The sequence below is a fragment of the Schistocerca nitens genome, chromosome 6, assembly GCF_023898315.1.
Source record: "Schistocerca nitens isolate TAMUIC-IGC-003100 chromosome 6, iqSchNite1.1, whole genome shotgun sequence".
Taxonomy (NCBI): Eukaryota; Metazoa; Arthropoda; class Insecta; order Orthoptera; family Acrididae; genus Schistocerca; species Schistocerca nitens.
This window is the reverse complement of record NC_064619.1, coordinates 541,548,839-541,569,458: the sequence shown is the minus strand read 5'-3', so window position 1 is coordinate 541,569,458 and position 20,620 is coordinate 541,548,839. Positions and strand designations below refer to the sequence as shown.

Here is a 20,620-nt window from a genome sequence, read left to right as displayed (position 1 = left end):
GCTCCTGGTCAATGCCAGACCAGCTTCACATGTCTGTGAGCCAAGGCTTTGGTGCAGGAACACCCCAGTGACCCTCATGCAGCAACTGTAAGACCTCCCATCGCAACCTCCTTGGAATGACCACCCTTGGAGATGTGTCGTCCATGGAGAGGAAGATGACCCCACCTAAGACCAAGAGATGACAGTGGAAGATAAAATACCTATGAAGTGGATCAGAAGTGTGGCCTGAAGGATGAGATGACCAACCCTGCTGGACAAGGTGGATGACCAGCTTGAATACAGGATAAGACGCTGTGGCCCTTGCGATCTGCGTACTAGTGATCAGAAAGCTGTCTATCGCCTGGCAGGAAGCAACATCCAAATCGAAACACACAAGCTCCTCTCTATCAAACTTGGGCTCTGGACTGATGAGCCACTTGACTAAGGTGACTACATTGGCATGGCACCCAGTGGAGTGAAAATAGATGTCATAGTGGTATTTGGAGAGGAACAGTGGCCATTGCTGCAACCTGTGGGCTGCCTTATCAGGGACCCAAGTGGACAGACTGAATAACAAAACTATTGGGTTGTGATCTGTGTAGTGAATTGGAATTTGGTGCCATACAAGAATACAGGAAATTTGGTGACTATGTACGCAATGACTAGAGCTTCCAGCTTGACCTGAGAGTAATGGGCCTGTGCTGAACTGAGAATATTGGATGTGAAAGCCAGTGGTTGCTCCAAGCGGTTTGTGTTCCCTGATGGGCAAGGACAGCCCCACACAATACTGTGAGGCATCCATAGCTGAAATCAATGGTTTGCTATGATCAAAAGCAGCTAGACACGGCACAACCTGAGGCACGCCTTCAGACTCGAAAAGGCTTGTTCGCATGCCAGAGACTGTAAAAAGGAAGCAATCTTGCAGTGAAGAAGATAGAGAGGGTGTGCAGTGGTGGATGCCACAGGAATCAGCCAGTGGTAAAATTAAGTTTTACCCAAGAAAGCCTACAATTCGTGCAGGTACAAGGGACGTGGCAGGTCCAGGATGGCCGCAACCAGACTCGCCAAGATTTGGATGCCCTGCCGTGATATGGTGTGGCGCAAATACTCGAGAGGGTTGGAAAAATTTAGAATTCTGTAGATTGCAATGTAGACCCAAAAGCCAAAGTTTTCCAAAAAGTGCTGGTGGTTGTGTTTAGCATGTCCAGTAATGACAGTGTCACTCAAGTAGTTGAAATGTGCGGTATAGTGGACGTGACCTGTTCCATATGGCGTCAAAAATTCAGTGGCACTTGCCATGCTAAACATTAACTGCTGGTATTGATACAGGCTGAAAGGCTATTGAGAACCATGATATGCTTGGACCCCTCATCCAAGGATAACTGGTGATATGCTTCGGAAAGATCAAGTTCAGAGAAGAATTGACCCCCTGATAAGCGTGTGAACAGCTCTTCTGAACATGACAATGGGTTTGTGAATTCACAGTGATTGTAAAATCACCATAAATCACAGTTTACCAGAGGGCTTCATCATGATGACAAGGGGCGTGGCCCATTCACTAGAGGAAATGAGAATCGTAACCCTGAGAGACGCGCGCTGGTCCAGCTCTGCCTTGACTTGAGAGCAGAGGGCTATCGGATCTGTCGAGCACAAAAAAAAAATCTAGGAGGAACTGACTGCTTCAAGGTTACGTGGGCTCTGATCTGATGTATGTGGTGCACTCTAGACTTCTGCAAAAATATCCTGACATTCACAGCATGATTGGTAGGTGACTTCAGATGGTACCAGTTGTATGGAGTCCTGACAGAAAAGCCAAACCTGAAAAGATTTACTGAACTAGCGTTGTGAACAACGACAAAGGTAATAAACTGAGTTACTGATCTATAGGTACTGTCAACTGTGAACTGAACAAGCAAGGGGATTTTCTGTTTACCATATCCCTGTAGACGCCTGTTTACTGGTGACAGTGGAGGTCGCTACAGTTGTTACTAGAGGCTGGATTATATGCGTCATAAAAGCATTAAAATATACGTTCAAATATGCATGAAAAATGTTTAAAATGCATGAAGAGTGTCGAATTATGCAAGGTCAAATAATGATAATAAAAAAAAAAACATGCTAGTTACTGTATGCATTATATTTCCAAGTCAAACCTGTGCATATCAGTAATGAGGAAGAGCGTCAGCCACGCGAAAAATCGGTACATTTAGAACACTGATATTTTCTGAATGCTTTCTGGTAGAGGTTAGGAAGGGGGCCTTTCTGGGATTGTTTTCTAAAAATTTGCAAAATGGGAATGCGAACTGTGTTTCAAGAATTGTTCCTTCTTTGCTATTGTTGTTGGTAACAAGCATATGAGATGCAAGTGAGTCACAGTGAAACAATCGATATGTACAGGACCAACTTCGAGATATATTGCATGCAGAGGGGCACACTCAAAAACTCCATAATATTTTATTTAAAAAACGAAATACAATCATGAATTTTTTTGAACAGCATTAACTTATAATTAATACTATTGGACCAAAGCACCATTTACATTTTATTTTACATTTTTCTACTATTGTAAACATAAACGACCAAGTACTTTTCCAAATGTTCGGCAGTAAGGTTGTGTCTTTGATCACTCAAAATATTTTTATAAGCAGAAAAGGGCCATTCTAAAACTGGGCAGTACTTGAATTTGGGTTCCATGTTGGCACTTATAATTTCTGGTAAATGTTGACCTCTCCCATTAATAAAACTATCAATTTGGCACAAGAGTTCAAAGTCTGGGTTATTGTTTAAAATGTTTTCAAACATTTATTTAAGTTTTCTTGGGAATACCTCCGGCAATGGGGAGTTCAGTAGAATAATTTTATTCATTAACTGAATAGATTCATTCAGTGCCAAACCTTGAGTTTCAAGTTATTTAACACCTGCAGGTATTTGGGAAAAATGAGTGCTAATCACAGCAATGTCTTTTTTAATACTTGGATCATTAAAAGCTTTCTTGCACTGGCAAACTGCCATAGCCTCTGCACTATCAAAGTCATTTACTAACCCTCTAATAGCCTCGAAATGTTCATCATAAAACAACACAGATTCAACCCACATATGCCAATGAGTGAGTTACCACTAGTTTGGGAGGTAAAGGCACATTTGGTAGCTTTTCTTTGTAGGCCTTGATGCAAGCAGGAGCATTTAGAAACACTTTCTTTGTGGATGAAATCAATTTATTTACATTCACAAACGTGGAATGTACTTCTTCAGCAAGGCGATATACTTCATGAACAAAGCATGTCACATGAATCAAATTAGGGATAAAATACTTGGAAGGCTTTTCCTGCTTTGATCATATAGGGAGCAGCATCTGAAATAATCACAAACACCCATTCATCTGCAGAAGATTCTGGAAATATTTTTCTAATACCCTCATTCATAAATCTGACGATCGCAGAATGATTTACTTTTTCAAGTTCTTTGTAGGGCACTAAATAGGAAGAAGAAGGCTCTTCTTTTAAAGCACCTACAATTAAATTTACAATACAACAGCCACAAGTGTCTGTAGTTTCATCAACTGAAATCCAGATTATGCTGTCCTTGAGTTCATTGCGTATTTCTTCCAATACATTTATGTAAATTGTCGGTATGTAATTTTTTATGCAGTGTTGATTCATCTGGTATATTTTGATTGAAGCTATATTTGCACAGGAAGCCTTTGATGGTAGGGTTTAGAGGAATATTCTTTGCAATGAATTCTTCACATAGATCCGTGTTAAAGTGACTTTTTTGGTTACCTTTGGACTATTCCCTGCTGCTCCAACTTGCTGTTGTTAGAAGTTGTTGTTCTCATCCTTTCTTCTGCATTCCTGCAATATGAAGACTTGTCTTGATATGCTGATCTATTTGAAACTTTTTTTTTTTTTTTTTTGCATGAACTGTTTTTCTTGCAAACTAAACAATATAAAACAATTCCGTCTTATCTAAATGTTTGAGGATGGTCAGCTATCAGCGAAATGATGTTTCTTTTATCAGGTGGCATGGCACACATTACACACTACATGTTGTAAACTCGTTCAACTGTGTACAAGTAAATAGAAAGCTAAACTGAAACAATGGACGTGTGACTAAAAACTTGCGTAGTTTAGTCTAATTGTTGCCGCCACGTACGGTACAACAGCAGAGGGGATTATCTGATGGTGCAGGGGCAGGAGCATTGACTGTTCCTGTTCCTCTTCTGTAATGATTTTGCCAGGCAGTGGCCTCTCAGTTAGTGATTGCACACAGTTGTAGGCTGTGGTCAATCTGTGAGACATCAATACAAGATCGAGCTAGAGACTGCCTGTCTAAATTTTTAAAATATTGTAAATGTAGAGCAAAAATATACATCACCACTAGTTTTTCATTAAAATATGCAAGAACTGATGAAAAGGAGCCAAATATGCAAATGCATATGCAACATGTAAATGCATATAATCCAGTCTCTTGTTACCGTAATTAAAGATAAGATCCAGAATGAGATTTTCACTCTGCAGCGGAGTGTGCGCTGATATGAAACTTCCTGGCAGATTAAAACTGTGTGCCCGACTGAGACTCGAACTTGGGACCTTTGCCTTTCGGGGCAAGTGCTCTACCATCTAAGCTACCGAAGCACGGTAGCTCAATTGGTAGAGCACTTGCCCGCGAAAGGCAAAGGTCCCGAATTCGAGTCTCGGTTGGGCACACAGTTTTAATCTAAAGATAAGATGTTGCAGTGAGTGGTGATTCTAATTATTTGGATAACACAGGGACATATAATTCTTGAATATAAATCTTATATTCTCATGAAGTATTGAATAATGCTGAGAATTAGTGTTTCATATAAAAATTCAAAATTGGAAAAACTGTATGAAAATGATTTATGCCTGAGGGTTATTCAGAAAATAAGGTCAAATTTCTTGTAAAACATAAAACACCACAGATTTTTTTCAAATAATTGTTTTTGTTTACTTCTTTACATGTTTCTCTGTTTTTCTACATAGTTTATTTGTTTAAGCTTTGTTATAACATTCTACAAGCCTTTGAATCCCTAATTTGGAGTTTTGTTGTTGCATTACAATGCCAGACCCCATTCGTGGTAGAAAGTGCTTCATAACAGATAACAAGGTGAAAAAACAGTTGCAGGTCAGTTATTCTCATAGGTAGTAGATGTCTATCTGTGAATCTTGGTAGAAAGTGCTTCATAACAGATAACAAGGTGAAAAAAGCAGTTGCAGGTCAGTTATTCTCATAGGTAGCAGATGTCAACTGCTTTTTTCACCTTGTTATCTGTTATGAAGCACTTTCTGCCAAGAATGGGGTCTGGCATTGTAATGCAGCAACAAAACTCCAAATGTCAGAAGACCACATCGCTAATTCCCCTATTGTGCGTTGAAGTTTAGTCAAGGTAGTGCACTAAACAGCTGCATTTATTAATGTCCCTTACTGCATAAGTTTGAATAACAAGTTTCCATGTCTATCCCAAAACAGAGTTATCATAACCTTCTATGTTGAGATTGTCTGCTTGGTCTTGACTTTGTCTGGTGATGTCATGTGACGTCATTCCACTGACTGACATTTAGACCCTGGGGTCATGTCAGAATCCCATATCTCATCCCCTGCAACAATTTTCTCTAAAAATTGATCACCTTTCTTTGATACTGGCCCAAAAAAAACCAAGAGCCAAGTCATGCTATCCATTTTGTGTTTCTCAGTAAGCAGTCTGGGAACCCAATGAGGGCACAGTTTGTGAAATTGCAACTTAAGAGTTACTTTTGTGCAAAGTTGTTCCACTTACATTTGGAAATGCCAGTGCTAAAGTTGAAATTGTGAATTGCCAGTCTTCATAAATATTTTTGTCCAACATTTTGACCAAATCTTCTGAGAGCATGGTTCATTATGGATATTTTCTCATGCATCCTCTCACCCACTTACACACTTGCAGTGACTCCCATTGCATTGGTACCATACATCTCACTTATCTGTCAGTGAATTTTCACCACTGCAACATTCCTTGCTGTCAAAAACAGAATCACTGATCATATTTCACAGTCTTGCATGGGGGGGGGGGGGGGGGGTGCGAGGGAGCTGTAGGGGTAGGGGTAGGGGAAGGGACAAGGGCAGGGGGAGGGGGAGGTGTGTGCTCTAGCTTGAGAAAGGATTGATTCCAAAATAACAAGTTTTCTTTCTCTTTTGTGTGTGCTGTCAACAACTCAACACTTCTGCTATTCAGGGATTAGGTGATGAGACGTAAACTAAATGAGTTTTAAACAATTACTTGAAAGAAATCATATTACAATTACCATCATAGCTTCTAAAATTAAAATCTAAACACTACATATTTCTAGTGTGTTTTTCCGACATTTGAATCTATTGACCAACTGGTTTTATTTTATAGTGAATTTTTGTTACTTATTGTGTTGTGTGTTGTGGTCTTCAGTCCAGAGAGTGGTTTGATGCAGCTCTCCATGCTACTCTATCCTGTGCAAACTTCTTCATCTCCGAGTGACTACTGCAACCTACATCCTTCTGAATATGCTTAGTGTATTCATCTCTTGGTCTCCCTCTATGATTTTTACCCTCCATGCTGCCCTCCAATACTAAATTGGTGATCCCTTGATGCCTCAGAATATGTCCTAACAACTGATCCCTTCTTCTAGTCAAGTTGTGCCACAAACTTGTCTTCTACCCAATCCTATTCAATACCTCCTCATTAGTTATATGATCTACCCATCTAATCATCAACATTCTTCTTTCAGTGCTCTGTCAAATTCTTCACGCAGTATCACATCTCCCATTTCATCTTCATTTACGTCCTCTTCCATTTCCATAATGTTGCCCTCAAGTACATCACCCTTGTATAGACCCTCTACATACTCCTTCCACCTTTCTGCCTTCCCTTCTCTGCTTAGAACTGGTTTTCCATCTGAGCTCTTGATATTCATACAAGTGGTTCTCTTTTCTCCAAAGGTCTCTTTACTTTTCCTGTAGGCCTTATCTATCTTACCCCTATGATATACGCCTCTACATCCTTATATTTGTCCTCTAGCCACCCCTGCTTAGCCATTTTGCACTTCCTGTCGATATCATTTTTAGATGTTTCTATTCCTTTTTGTGTGCTTCATTTACTGCATTTTTATATTTTCTCCTTTCTGTTACCCAAGGATTTCTACTAGCCCTTGGCTTTTTACCTACTTGATTCTCTACTGCCTGCACTATTTCATCTCTCAAAGCTACACATTTTTCCTCTACCATATTTCTTTCCCCTCCTCCTGTCAATCATTCCCTGATGCTTTCTCTGAAACTCTCTACAACTTCTGGTTCTTTCAGTTTATCCAGGTCCCATCTCCTTAAATTCCCACCTCTTTGCAGTTTCTTCATTTTTACTCTACAGTTCATAACCAATAGATTGTGGTCAGAGTCCTCATCTCCCCCTGGAAATGCCTTACAATTTAAAACCTGGTTCCTAAATCTCTCTCTTACTATTATATGTTGTTGTTGTTGTTGTTGTGGTCTTCAGTCCTGAGACTGGTTTGATGCAGCTCTCCATGCCACTGTATCCTGTGCAAGCTTCTTTATCTCCCAGTACCTACTGCAGACTACATCCTTCTGAATCTGCTTAGTGTATTCATCTCTTGGTCTCCCTCTACAATTTTTACACTCCACGCTGCCCTCCAATGCTAAATTTGTGATCCCTTGATGCCTCAAAACATGTCCTACCAGCCGGTCCCTTCTTCTAGGCAAGTTGTGCCACAAATTCCTCTTCTCCCCAATTCCATTCAATACCTCTTCATTAGTTATGTGATCGACACATCTAATCTTCAGCATTCTTCTGTAGCACCACATTTCGAAAGCTTCTATTCTCTTCTTGTCTAAAGTATTTATCGTCCATGTTTCATTTCCTTACATGGCTACACTCCATACAAATCAATACTCTATGTTAACAAATTTCTCTTCTTCAGAAACGTTTTCCTTGCCATTGTCAGTCTACATTTTATATCCTCTCTACTTCGACCATCATCAGTTATTTTGCTCCCCAAATAGCAAAACTCCTTTACTACTTTAAGTGTCTCATTTCCTAATCTAATTCCCTCAGCATCACCCGACGCAATTGGACTACATTCCATTATCCTCATTTTGCTTTTGTTGATGTTCATCGTATACCCTCCTTTCAAGACACTGTCCATTCCGTTCAACTGCTCTTCCAGGTCCTTTGCTGTCTCTGTCATTGGTGAACCTCAAAGTTTTTATTTCTTCTCCATGGATTTTAATACCTACTCCAAATTTTTCCTTTGTTTCCTTTACTGCTTGCTCAATATAGAGATTGAATAACATCGGGGAGAGGCTACAACCCTGTCTTACTCCCTTCCCAACCACTGCTTCCCTTTCATGTCCCTCGACTCTTACAACTGCCATCTGGTTTCTGTACAAATTGTAAATAGCCTTTCGCTCCCTGTATTTTACCCCTGCCACCTTCAGAATTTGAAAGAGAGCATGCCACTCAACATTGTTAAAAGCTTTCTCTAAGTCTACAAATGCTAGAAACGTAGGTTTCCCTTTCCTTAATCTTTCTTTTAAGATAAGTCATAGGGTCAGTATTGCCTCACGTGTTCCAACATTTCTAAGGAATCCAAACTGATCTTCCCTGAGGTCGACTTCTACAAGTTTTTCCATTCGTCTGTAAAGAATTCGCGTTAGTATTTTGCAGCTGTGACTTATTAAACTGATAGTTCGGTAATTTTCACATCTGTCAAAACCTGCTTTCTTTGGGATTGGAATTATTATATTCTTCTTGAAGTCTGAGGGAATTTCGCCTCTCTCATACATCTTGCTCACCAGATGGTATAGTTTTGTCAGGACTGGCTCTCCCAAGGCTGTCAGTAGTTCTAACTAATGGAATGTTGTCTACTCCCGGGGCCTTGTTTCAACTCAGGTCTTTCAGTGCTCTGTCAAACTCTTCACGCAGTATCATATATCCCATTTCATCGTCATCTACATCCTCTTCCATTTCCATAATATTGTCCTCAAGAACATCGCCCCTGTATAGACCCTCTATATACTCCTTCCACCTTTCTGCTTTCCCTTCTTTGCTTTAGAACTGGGTTTCCATCTGAGCTCTTGATATTCATGCAAGTGGTTCTCTTTTCTCCAAAGGTCTCTTTAATTTTCCTGTAGGCAGTATCTATCTTACCCCCAGTGAGATAAGCCTCTACATCCTTACATTTGTCCCCTAGCCATCCCTGCTTAGCCATTTTGTACTTCCTGTCGATATCATTTTTGAGACGTTTGTTTTCCTTTTTGCCTGCTTCATTTACTGCAATTTTATATTTTCTCCTTTCATCAATTAAATTCAATATCTCTTCTGTTACCCAAGGATTTCTACTAGCCCTCGTCTTTTTACCTACTTGATCCTCTGCTGCCTTCACTATTTCATCCCTCAAAGCTACCCATTCGTCTTCTACTGTATTTCTTTCCCCCATTCCTGTCAATTGTTCCCTTATGCTCTCCCTGAAAATCTGTACAACCTCTGGTTCTTTCCGTTTATCGAGGTCCCATCTCCTTAAATTCCCACCTTTTTGCAGCTTCTTCAGTTTTAATCTACAGTTCATAACCAATAGATTGTGGTCAGAGTCCACATCTGTCCCTGGAAATGTCTTACAATTTAAAACCTGGTTCCTAAATCTCTGTCTTACCATTATATAATATATCTGAAACCTTCTAGTATCTCCAGGGTTCTTCCATGCATACAACCTTCTTTCATGATTCTTGAACCAAGTGTTAGCTATGATTAAGTTATGCTCTGTGCAAAATTCTACCAGGCAGCTTCCTCTTTCAATTCTTAGCTCCAATCCATATTCACCTACTACGTTTCCTTCTCTTCCTTTTCCTACTGTGGAATTCCAGTCACCCATGACTATTAAATTTTCGTCACCCTTCACTACCTGAATAATTTCTTTTATCTCATCATACAATTCATCACTTTCTTCATCATCTACAATCCTAGTTGGCATATAAGCGTGTACTACTGTAGTAGGCGTGGGCTTCGTGTCTATCTTGGCCACAATAATGCGTTCACTATGCTGTTTGTAGTAGCTTACCCGCACTCCTGCTTTCCTATTCATTATTAAAGCTACCCCTGCATTACCCATATTTGATTTTGTATTTATAACCCTGTATTTGCCTGACCAAAAGTCTTGTTTCTCCTGCCACCGAACTTCACTATTTCCCACTATATCTAACTTTAACCTATCCATTTCCCTTTTTAAATTTTCTAACCTACCTGCCCGATTAAGGGATCTGACATTCCACACTCTGATCCATAGAACGCCAGTTTTCTTTCTCCTGATAACGACGTCCTCCTGACTAGTCTCCGCCTGCAGATCTGAATGGGGGACTATTTTACCTCCGAAATATTTTACCCAAGAGGACACCATCATCATTTAATTATATAGTAAAGCTGCATGCCATCGGGAAAAATTATGTCTGTAGTTTCCCCTTGCTTTCAGCCGTTTGCAGTACCACAACAGCAAGGCCATTTTGGCTGGTGTTACAAGGCCAGATCAGTCAATCATCCAGACTGTTGCCCCTGCAACTACTGAAAAGGCTGCTGTCCCTCTTCAGGAACCACACGTTTTTCTGACATATCAACAGATACCCATCCGTTGTGGTTGCACTACAGTACGGCTATCTGTATCACTGAGGCACGCAAGCCTCCCCACCAGTGGCAAGGTCCATTCCATGGTTCATGGTGGGAGGGGGGGGGGGGGGGAGGTGTTACTTGTTAAATAAATGGAAACAGATATTTTCATTTGAACTGCGTTTCACTTAGAATATACCTTTGCTTATTACTGCATGTGCACTTAATGTAACAAATAGTTGTTATTACTTTGTATTTGTTCTTTTATAGTGAGCACACAACTGTTCTGAAAGTAGCAGCCACCTTAATGGCCGACTGTTGGGACCGTGACTCCAACTGCTTATGGACTTTGGAACTAATGGGTCAGATTCAAAAAATTGTTAGCAGTCAGGAAGACACATCAAACCAACAAGTAAGAATCTCACATTCAAATAGTTCTGAATTTGCTTTTAATTGTTGAGTTACCATTTTCAACAATTTCTTATGTTAGTATTTCTTAGCAATTTTTATCACAGTCTGGTAACTGTTGAACTGTGTATTCATTTCTGCTGCTTGCATCAAACAACAGAAGTTATTCAGAATGGAACAGCGTGAACAGATTCTTTGTTTTCCCAACACCAAATGAAGGCACAAATTTGTGTATAAACAACAATATCAATACAGGGTGAGTCAGAAAGGGCTTTATAACTTTTGAATGATGTAGAAATTTATTAAGGTTACTTACAGAATTGATAGAGTTGTCATTTTGTAGCAAACAACCTCAAAAGTGGCAAAAGTCATTTTAGTTCAATATGACTACCACTTATGATGTGGCAAACATCTGACTGGTATTTAGTTTCCTCCCACACTGATTGCAGCAAATTGGGTGTAGATTTGATTTTTCAGATTGGCTAAATTGTTCGGTGGGGGAGGAACATACACACAGTCATTAATGAAACTCTAAAGAAAGAAAAATTAAAGCACACAGCAAGCATGCTTCGCACCAGTGAAAATTGCCATTTTTAACTGTACACTTCACTGGTGCTCCTGGTGGTGGAAAGTGGTACTGATACATAATGTGAGGTTGTTGGCTACAAAATGTCACATCTACAGATTCTGTAAGTTATTTCAATAAATTTCTATATCATTCCAAAGTTGTAAAGCCCTTTTTCATTCACTATGTATAAACATGTGGTGACTTGCCTGTGACATTGTGAATTATCAGTGAAATTTAATTTCCTGGAAAAGTTAAGAAATCTCAAATGTTCTGAAAAGGTCAGGGAATTCAGAGAGACTCTAGGAAGAGGTGAACTGTTCATTGACAGAAAGAAGTTTACTGAGTCATTTTGTTAAATCACTCTCAGATTCTACATTGGAAACAATTAATTTTTGGGTTGCCTAAGGAAAAGTGAGGAAAGGCATTGAAATGTTGCAATTGTTGTGAGCTGTGTCTAGCTTTCTCTGGCATGCCGCCAACCTTGGGAGTCTTCATTATTGACTCTTATTCTCGAGCTCTGTGTCAGTTCCCCGTTGCATTCTTATTAGTGTGACAGAGTGTAATGAGCATGTGAAAAATTTGTCTCCTAGCCGTGAATTCTCATTTACACAAAAAGTACAATTTTTTAATTTTATAAACAATATACATATGTCCATATTTGAATATAGAATTTGTAGATCAGCAATAAACAATCAGGCTCCAGTTGATTTTTTACTAAATTCAGTACAAGGTAGTATTTTGCTGAAGACTTGCAGTATCATGCTTCAAGTTAATAATGGCAGTAGTGTGAAGAGCATCCAATTTGAAACATGAAACGTCTTTACTGTCAGTCTGTTGATATTACATTTCAGTATCAGTAGTTCAAAGCACATCTGTGCAAGGGGCTTTTTGTACTTGAAGTTACTGCACAATGATATGGTCTAGCACGGAATAGTGATGGACGATGTTAATGAAGAAATTTTCAGGAATGGCGAGAGATTACAAAGTAGTTGACAAAACAGTAAATCCCAGCTAGATTAGAATAATCCCTAAGGGACTTGATAATCCAAAAAATTTCATTTGTGACCACAAAATCTAGTAAAGTAAAAGTTGCTCTTACATCCAGTAAAAACTGGCCCAGGTAAATTTAGAATTTCAACCTAGAAATCTTATAAAAATCTTTTGATGAAACAAAAGTCACCATCCTGCACAGTAAAAGTGTTGCAGGGATGAATGGTGCCTGACACAATACATCCTCAAGCATGTTCCTCCTAAAACAAAGAAACAGCTCCCAGCAGCTCAGGTAATCTGCTGATGACAAAAGCATCAATGTCGATTTGAAAACCTGCTAAGAAGGCTCAGAACATCAACCTCCCTGATGATTAGATTCAAGTGCCAGTAATTATATATTTTTGTAATCAAATGAAAAGAAGAAAGTGATGTTTATAGTGTTCCAAACTTTATGTCAAGCTGTAGAATAAGAAACAGCAAGCATCTTTGTGCTAGAATTGCGTGAAAATCAATTAATGATAGCTGTCACCATCCAGCTCAGCATGAAGACATACTTAGTACCCTGGTTCATAGGGTCCGTGTCAGTTCATACCCTAAAAGTTTGTCAGCTAAGCTCACCATGAGGTTCCCTTTCAGCAGAATGGATATAATAAGAGAATGATCAGATGCATGTTGCACTATTGACCAACTGTGAATTGGGTGACTGACGAAAAGAATAAGGTGGTGACAGGGTGTACAATTTTTTTTTACCATATGCAGGCAGTACTTCTAACAGCATCAATCTTATTCTGAGGATATGTACTGTGAAGTGTTTTTTGTTCACCACCTGAGAATAGAACCTTTTAGAGTCTGTAAAGGATGATCTTGATTTGCATAAGTCACGTATCTAGCATACCCCTTGCAGCTGCAGCTTGTCATACATTGATCAGATCATCAAGACCACAGAGGAGCAGTGTATAGAGCATAAGTGTCACATACACTTACAGGAGTTTGGCAAATTTATGACGGCAGAACATTGGCTAGATACAGCAGCACAGAGATTCTGATGTAAACTACCAACTACTTGGGTAGTGTTATGAAGGATGCTGTTGATATTAAACTAGCAATGGGCTTTATAATTAGAGGAGAGAGTTTTGTTTGAATTCTGTTTGGAAACTTGCTCGCTCTGTATTTAAACAACAGAAGAACAGAGTTAGTGCTGGCTGCCCACCTGTTTTTGGTTTCTATTTCTCTGTCAATAATATCTGTTTTTTGTCATCTTCAGTTCTTTGCTGCCACTAGTTTGTTTACGTGTGTGTGTTGTCTTTTGGTTTCCTGGTTGGTGTAACCCCACCCATGGAGAGTTTAAGTTGTCATGCAGTCTCTCATATCATTTGTGCCTTGAAAATGATGCGATGTTTGGCTGTTGAAACATTGGTGACTGTCCAGAACAATGGCTGGCTGCATTTTTGAAAATTATTTGATACATTGTAGAAGCTCTAGTTTCAAAAGTTCCATAATTTAGGTTACATCTACAATCTGTCTGTGACCTCATCATTTTTGGTACAGGAGGGGGGAAATGTGCAAAAGTATAACTTAAATTAAAAGTAACTGATACTAAAGGGAATAAAAAGCACAATTAGAGCAACAAAAGATTGATACCTCATTTTTTTTAGGACACAAGAAGATATATAGTAAAATAAGGAACACATAACCAACTAATGACTACAATTACCTTGGGAAGGTGCAAGGCCCATAACAGAAATGTCCTTATACTTGTACTTACAAGTTTTTTTACTTTGAAGCACTTCTTCAGCAAGGGGACAATTCTGCAGAAGAAGAATGATTTATGGAAGAGTGCTAATAAAAGGGGAATGGTGGTTATTAATAACAACTACCCTGTTACCTTTCACCACTGTCTTCCTCATAACTGAGTTTGGGCAGTACTAACTGCTAGGTACATTGTTGTTGTTGTTGTTGTTGTTGTTGTTGTTGTGGTCTTCAGTCCTGAGACTGGTTTGATGCAGCTCTCCATGCTAATCTATCCTGTGCAAGCTCCTTCATCTCCCAGTACCTACTACAACCTACATCCTTCTGAATCTGCTTTGTGTATTCATCTCTTGGTCTCCCTCTACGATTTTTACCCTCCACACTCCCCTCCAATGCTAACTTTGTGATCCCTTGATGCCTCAGGACATGTCCTACCAACCGATCCCTTCTTCTAGTCAAGTTGTGCCACAAACTTCTCTTCTCCCCAATCCTATTCAATACCTCCTCATTAGTTACGTGATCTACCCACCTAATCTTCAACATTCTTCTGTAGCACCACATTTCGAAAGCTTCTATTCCCTTCTTGTCCAAACTATTTATTGTCCAAGTTTCACTTCCATACATGGCTAAACTGCATACAAATAGTTTCAGAAACGACTTCCTGACACTTAAATCTATATTCGATGTCAACAAATTTCTCTTCTTCAGAAACGCTTTCCTTGCCATTGCCATTCTACATTTTATATCCTCTCTACTTCGACCGTCATCAGTTATTTTGCTCCCCAAATAGCAAAACTCCTTTACTACTTTAAGTGTCTCATTTCCTAATATAATTCCCTCAGTATCACCCAACTTGATTCGACTACATTCCATTATCCTTGTTTTGCTTTTATTGATGTTCATCTTATACCCTCCTTTCAAGACACTGTCCATTCCATTCAACTGCTCTTCCAAGTCCTTAGCTGTCTCTGACAGAATTACAATGTCTTCTCCCTGGATTTTAATACCTACTCCAAATTTTTCCTTTGTTTCCTTTACTGCTTGCTCAATATAGAGATTGAATAACATCGGGGATATACTACAAACCTGTCTCACTCCCTTCCCAACCACTGCTTCCCTTTCATACCCCTCGACTCTTATAACTGCCATCTGCTTTCTGTACAAATAGTAAATAGCCTTTCACTCCCTGTATTTTACCCCTGCCACCTTCAGAATTTGAAAGAGAGTATGCCAGTCAACATTGTTAAAAGCTTTCTCTAAGTCTACCAATGCTAGAAATGTAGGTTTCCCTTTCCTTAATCTTTCTTTTAAGATAAGTCATAGGGTCAGTATTGCCTCACGTGTTCCAACATTTCTAAGGAATCCAAACTGATCTTCCCTGAGGTCGACTTCTACAAGTTTTTCCATTCGTCTGTAAAGAATTCGCGTTAGTATTTTGCAGCTGTGACTTATTAAACTGATAGTTCGGTAATTTTCACATCTGTCAAAACCTGCTTTCTTTGGGATTGGAATTATTATATTCTTCTTGAAGTCTGAGGGAATTTCGTCTGTCTCATACATCTTCCTCACCAGATGGTATAGTTTTGTCAGGACTGGCTCTCCCAAGGCTGTCAGTAGTTCTAACTAATGGAATGTTGTCTACTCCCGGGGCCTTGTTTCAACTCAGGTCTTTCAGTGCTCTATCAAACTCTTCACGCAGTATCATATATCCCATTTCATCGTCGTCTACATCCTCTTCCATTTCCATAATATTGTCCTCAAGAACATCGCCCCTGTATAGACCCTCTATATACTCCTTCCACCTTTCTGCTTTCCCTTCTTTGCTTAGAACTGGGTTTCCATCTGAGCTCTTGATATTCATGCAAGTGGTTCTCTTTTCTCCAAAGGTCTCTTTAATTTTCCTGTAGGCTGCATATATCTTACCCTAGTGAGATAAGCCTCCACATCCTTACATTTGTCCTCTAGCCATGCCTGCTTAGCCATTTTGCACTTCCTGTCGATCTCATTTTTGAGACGTTTGTATTCCTTTTTGCCTGCTTCATTTAATGCATTTTTATATTTTCTCCTTTCATCAATTAAATTCAATATTTCTTCTGTTACCCATGGATTTCTACTAGCCCTCATCCTTTTTACCTACTTGATCCTCTGCTGCCTTCACGACTTCATCCCTCAGAGCTACCCATTCTTCTTCTACTGTATTTCTTTCCCCCATTCCTGTCAATTGTTCCCTTATGCTCTCCCTGAAACTCTGAACAACCTCTGGTTTAGTCAGTTTATCCAGGTCCCATTTCCTTATATTCCCACCTTTTTGCAATTTCTTCAGTTTTAATCTACAGTTCATAACCAACAGATTGCGGTCAGAGTCCACATCTGCCCCTGGAAATGTCTTACAATTTAAAACCTGGTTCCTAAATCTCTGTCTTACCGTTATATAATCTATGTGATACCTTTTAGTATCTCCAGGATTCTTCCATGTATACAACCTTCTTTTATGATTCTTGAACCAAGTGTTAGCTATGATTAAGTTATGCACTGTTCAAAATTCTAACAGACGGCTTCCTCTTTCATTTCTTAGCTCCAATCCATATTCACCTACTATGTTTCCTTCTCTCCCTTTTCCTACTGTCGAATTCCAGTCGCCCATGACTATTAAATTTTCATCTCCCTTCACTACCTGAATAATTTCTTTTAGCTCATCATACATTTCTTCAATTTCTTCATCATCTGCAGAGCTTGTTGGCATATAAACTTGTACTACTGTAGTAGGCATGGGCTTTGTGTCTATCTTGGCCACTATAATACGTTCACTATGCTGTTTGTGGTAGCTTACCCACACTCCTATTTTTTTATTCATTATTAAACCTACTCCTGCATTACCCCTATTTGATTTTGTATTTATAACCCTGTATTCACCTGATCAGAAGTCTTGTTTCTCCTGCCACTGAACTTCACTAATTCCCACTATATATAACTTTAACCTATCCAGTTCCCTTTTTAAATTTTCTAACCTACCTGCCCGATTGAGGGATCTGACATTCCACACTCCGATCCGTAGAATGCCAGTTTTCTTTCTCCTGATAACGACGTCCTCCTGACTAGTCTCCGCCTGCAGATCTGAATGGGGGACTATTTTACCTCCGAAATATTTTACCCAAGAGGACACCATCATCATTTAATTATATAGTAAAGCTGCATGCCCTCGGGAAAAAATACGGCTGTAGTTTCCCCTTGCTTTCAGCCGTTCGCAGTACCACAACAGCAAGGCCGTTTTGGTTAATGTTGCAAGGCCAGATCAGTCAATCATCCAGACTGTTGTCCCTGCAACTACTGAAAAGGCTGCTGCCCCTCTTCAGGAACCACACGTTTGTCTGGCCTCTCAACAGATACCCCTCTGTTGTGGTTGCACCTATGGTATGGCTATCTGTATCGTTGAGGCACGCAAGCCTCCCCACCAACGGCAAGGTCCATGTTTCATGGGGGGAAGGCTAGGTACATATAGGTTAAAAAGAGTGTGATTCATTCATCTACATCTACATTCTGTAAACCACTGTGAAGGAGTCACCTGCATTCTTTTCCAGTCACTTGGGACTTCGCACTGGGCGAGAGATTCACAATAAATGCAAGCTAGGTAAGAGGCCAATTTTATAGCGTACTTTTTGAAAAACCAAACTGGGATTCCATCAAGAGCTGGTGACTATTTTGTTTTCAACTGCTTCAGTTATTCCTGTATGCCAGGTATCCTTATTACTATGTCATCCATATGGGAGTCTGTCTGATGGTCAAATGATGCTATGTTTGTATATTTCTCCTTCATGAACGATTTCTTGAACATGAAATTTAAAACTTTAGCTTTCGGTTTGTTAATCTTCAAATGCCACACCAGACTGGACTCGTTTAGTGATTTCACATAGGACCAGAATTCTCTCAGGTTCGCTGCCAGATCTCCTGCTAAGGTATAATGGTGGTAATGGCTGTATACTTACCATGTAGATCTTTTCACAGATGCATGAATCTCTACTAACCCATGCTTGTCATCTTCTGCAAATTCTCTCTTGAACTGAGAGTGCAACAGTCTCCGCTTCTGCGGCATTTTCCGAATCTTGTTATTAAATCATGGTGGGTCTTTTCCATCCTTAATCCACTTAATAGCCGCATAGTGATTTAGAATCTGATTAAACGTTACCCATAATTTCTCCACATCTATCGTACTGGAACTAACAGATGCCCATTCGCTGTCTCTGTGAGATGATAACTGCTTATCTGCTTCTTCTAGCAGAAACTCTCTCCTAGCCTTCTTACCTGGTTTATTAGTCCTTTCCCACTCAAGAACATGCATAAGCTAAGAATGAGATTGGCAGTGGCAGATTGCTCTGTTACATCAGCAAAATACACCATTGCAAGTATGAAATACAAATTTCGAAGTTAAGAGGTTTCCCACAACCCTATACTTTCTACACCGTCCAGTCATCTTAATGTAACCAACAACCAAAAGCCCGAGTAGTCACCTTATGCTGTCAGGACTACTGCAAGACACACAGAGAGAAAGTCTAGGAGGTTTGGGAAGGCACTGGCAGGGCTGTGGAGCCAGATTGACTCCAGTGCCACGGCCAGATGCACCTAGGTTTCTCAGTTGAGGATCCATGGTGCAAACAGCCCAATCAGAGTGGCCCACAGATTTTTGATTGTGTTTAAATCCAGGGAGTTTGGTGTCCAGGGAAGTACATTAAACTCATCCTCTTGCTCTTCAAACCTCATAAGTATACTGCGAGATGTGTGACAAGTTGCATTGTCCTGCTGATATTGCCAAGGAGAAACAAACTGGTGTTATGGTTGGACTTGGACCCCAAGGATACATATATATACTTGTGTTGATCCACTGTGCCTTTCAGAATGGTGAGACCATCCAGGAAATGCCCTCCAGCCTGGATATTTCTGATGACTGCTGCAGAGTGTTTGCTTTTCAGATGTTTCACACCGTAAATACCGAAGGCCATCTATGCAGTGTAGCATAAACTGTGATTCGTCTAAAAAGACCACCTGTAGCCATTCATTGGACATCCAGATGTGGTACTGAAAAGCAAATTTCTGCCTTAATAGCCAATGAACAGCAGTCAGCATGGGTGCATGAACCAGGTGCCTGCTGTGGAGGCCCATAAGCAGCCATTTTTTGTGCATGGTCTTGGAGGCGACACTATTGATAGTCCCTTGGTTCATCTGGATAGTCAGATGTTGAACAGTTGCATGTCTATTCGTCCATCGTTCAGCCCTGTCTTCTATGGTTCATGGTGCACCACAACTGGCTGGTGCCACACTTGTATAGTGCCATTTTGCCATGCATGGTATATGACAACACACAAACAGTTTACAAACTTCAGAAATGCTTCCATCCTTGGCCCAAAAGCCAATGATCATGGAAGACAGATAAATTGCTCTGTTTCTGCATTATGACAATGACCGTGCTGATTTCTGTATCCCCCTGACGCGCTCTATACGCCTTCCACTGCTAGTGCTGACACCTGCCATCTGTGAATGTTTATAACACATTGATGTCGAATATAGGCAATGGTAACATTAATGAGACTGGACGACATATGCTCACTTAGATATACTCTAAAAATCTCCCAGAAATAAGTGGCAAAAGAACAGACTTGCAAAATTACAGACTAGTATCACTAACATAGGTTTGCTGCAGAACCCTTGAACATATTATCAGTTCGAAGCATGTGGCTGTGACTGAAAGGTCATGGTAACAAATCCTAGCTGGACTAAAGAAATCTTTGGTCTCCATTTAATATAATCTTCACCTCTCATTGATGTGAAGAGGTGCCAGAAGTGGCACATGGTTTGACTCCCACCTTAAACTGTAGGTCTCTCTTTCCCCAGTAGAGTTACCAGGGTATATTGGAGACACACAAGTCACTGAAGCGGCATCCAATTGAAAGACACAAATCCAGCCATTGAGCCACATACTATTATTATTGTTCTGAAAGGGATATGTTTCCAATTTCCGATTTTGTTTTCTTGACTGTCAACAACTGGGTGAAACCAAGTGAGATTAAAAGGGAATATGTACATTAGTAGATTTTATTTTATCAGTGATTGAATTTTGGGTACTGCAGCTACATCCATCCAAGAATATTTGAGCAACAGCACTAGTAACTGTGGTGATCATCAAATAGCAAAAACCATGAACTCCTGACATTAAGAACAAGGTACTTTTTTTAGGGCTTGTTTGTGTGGGGATATCTTTTTGCCATATTGTTGTTTCGTATGTTTACAGGTCTTTGAGA

The 20,620-nt window shown here is 39.9% G+C and overlaps 1 protein-coding gene across 2 annotated transcripts in view; it reads left to right on the top strand.

Annotated features, from left to right (window-relative positions):
* Nucleotides 1-20,620, top strand: part of LOC126262282 (focadhesin) — a 298,944-nt gene that overhangs the window by 252,207 nt on the left and 26,117 nt on the right. For both annotated transcript variants that reach the window (XM_049958798.1, XM_049958799.1), the window contains exon 17: nt 10,886-11,027. In XM_049958798.1, the coding sequence (XP_049814755.1) occupies nt 10,886-11,027 (142 nt within the window). The remainder of the gene's footprint in view (nt 1-10,885; nt 11,028-20,620) is intronic.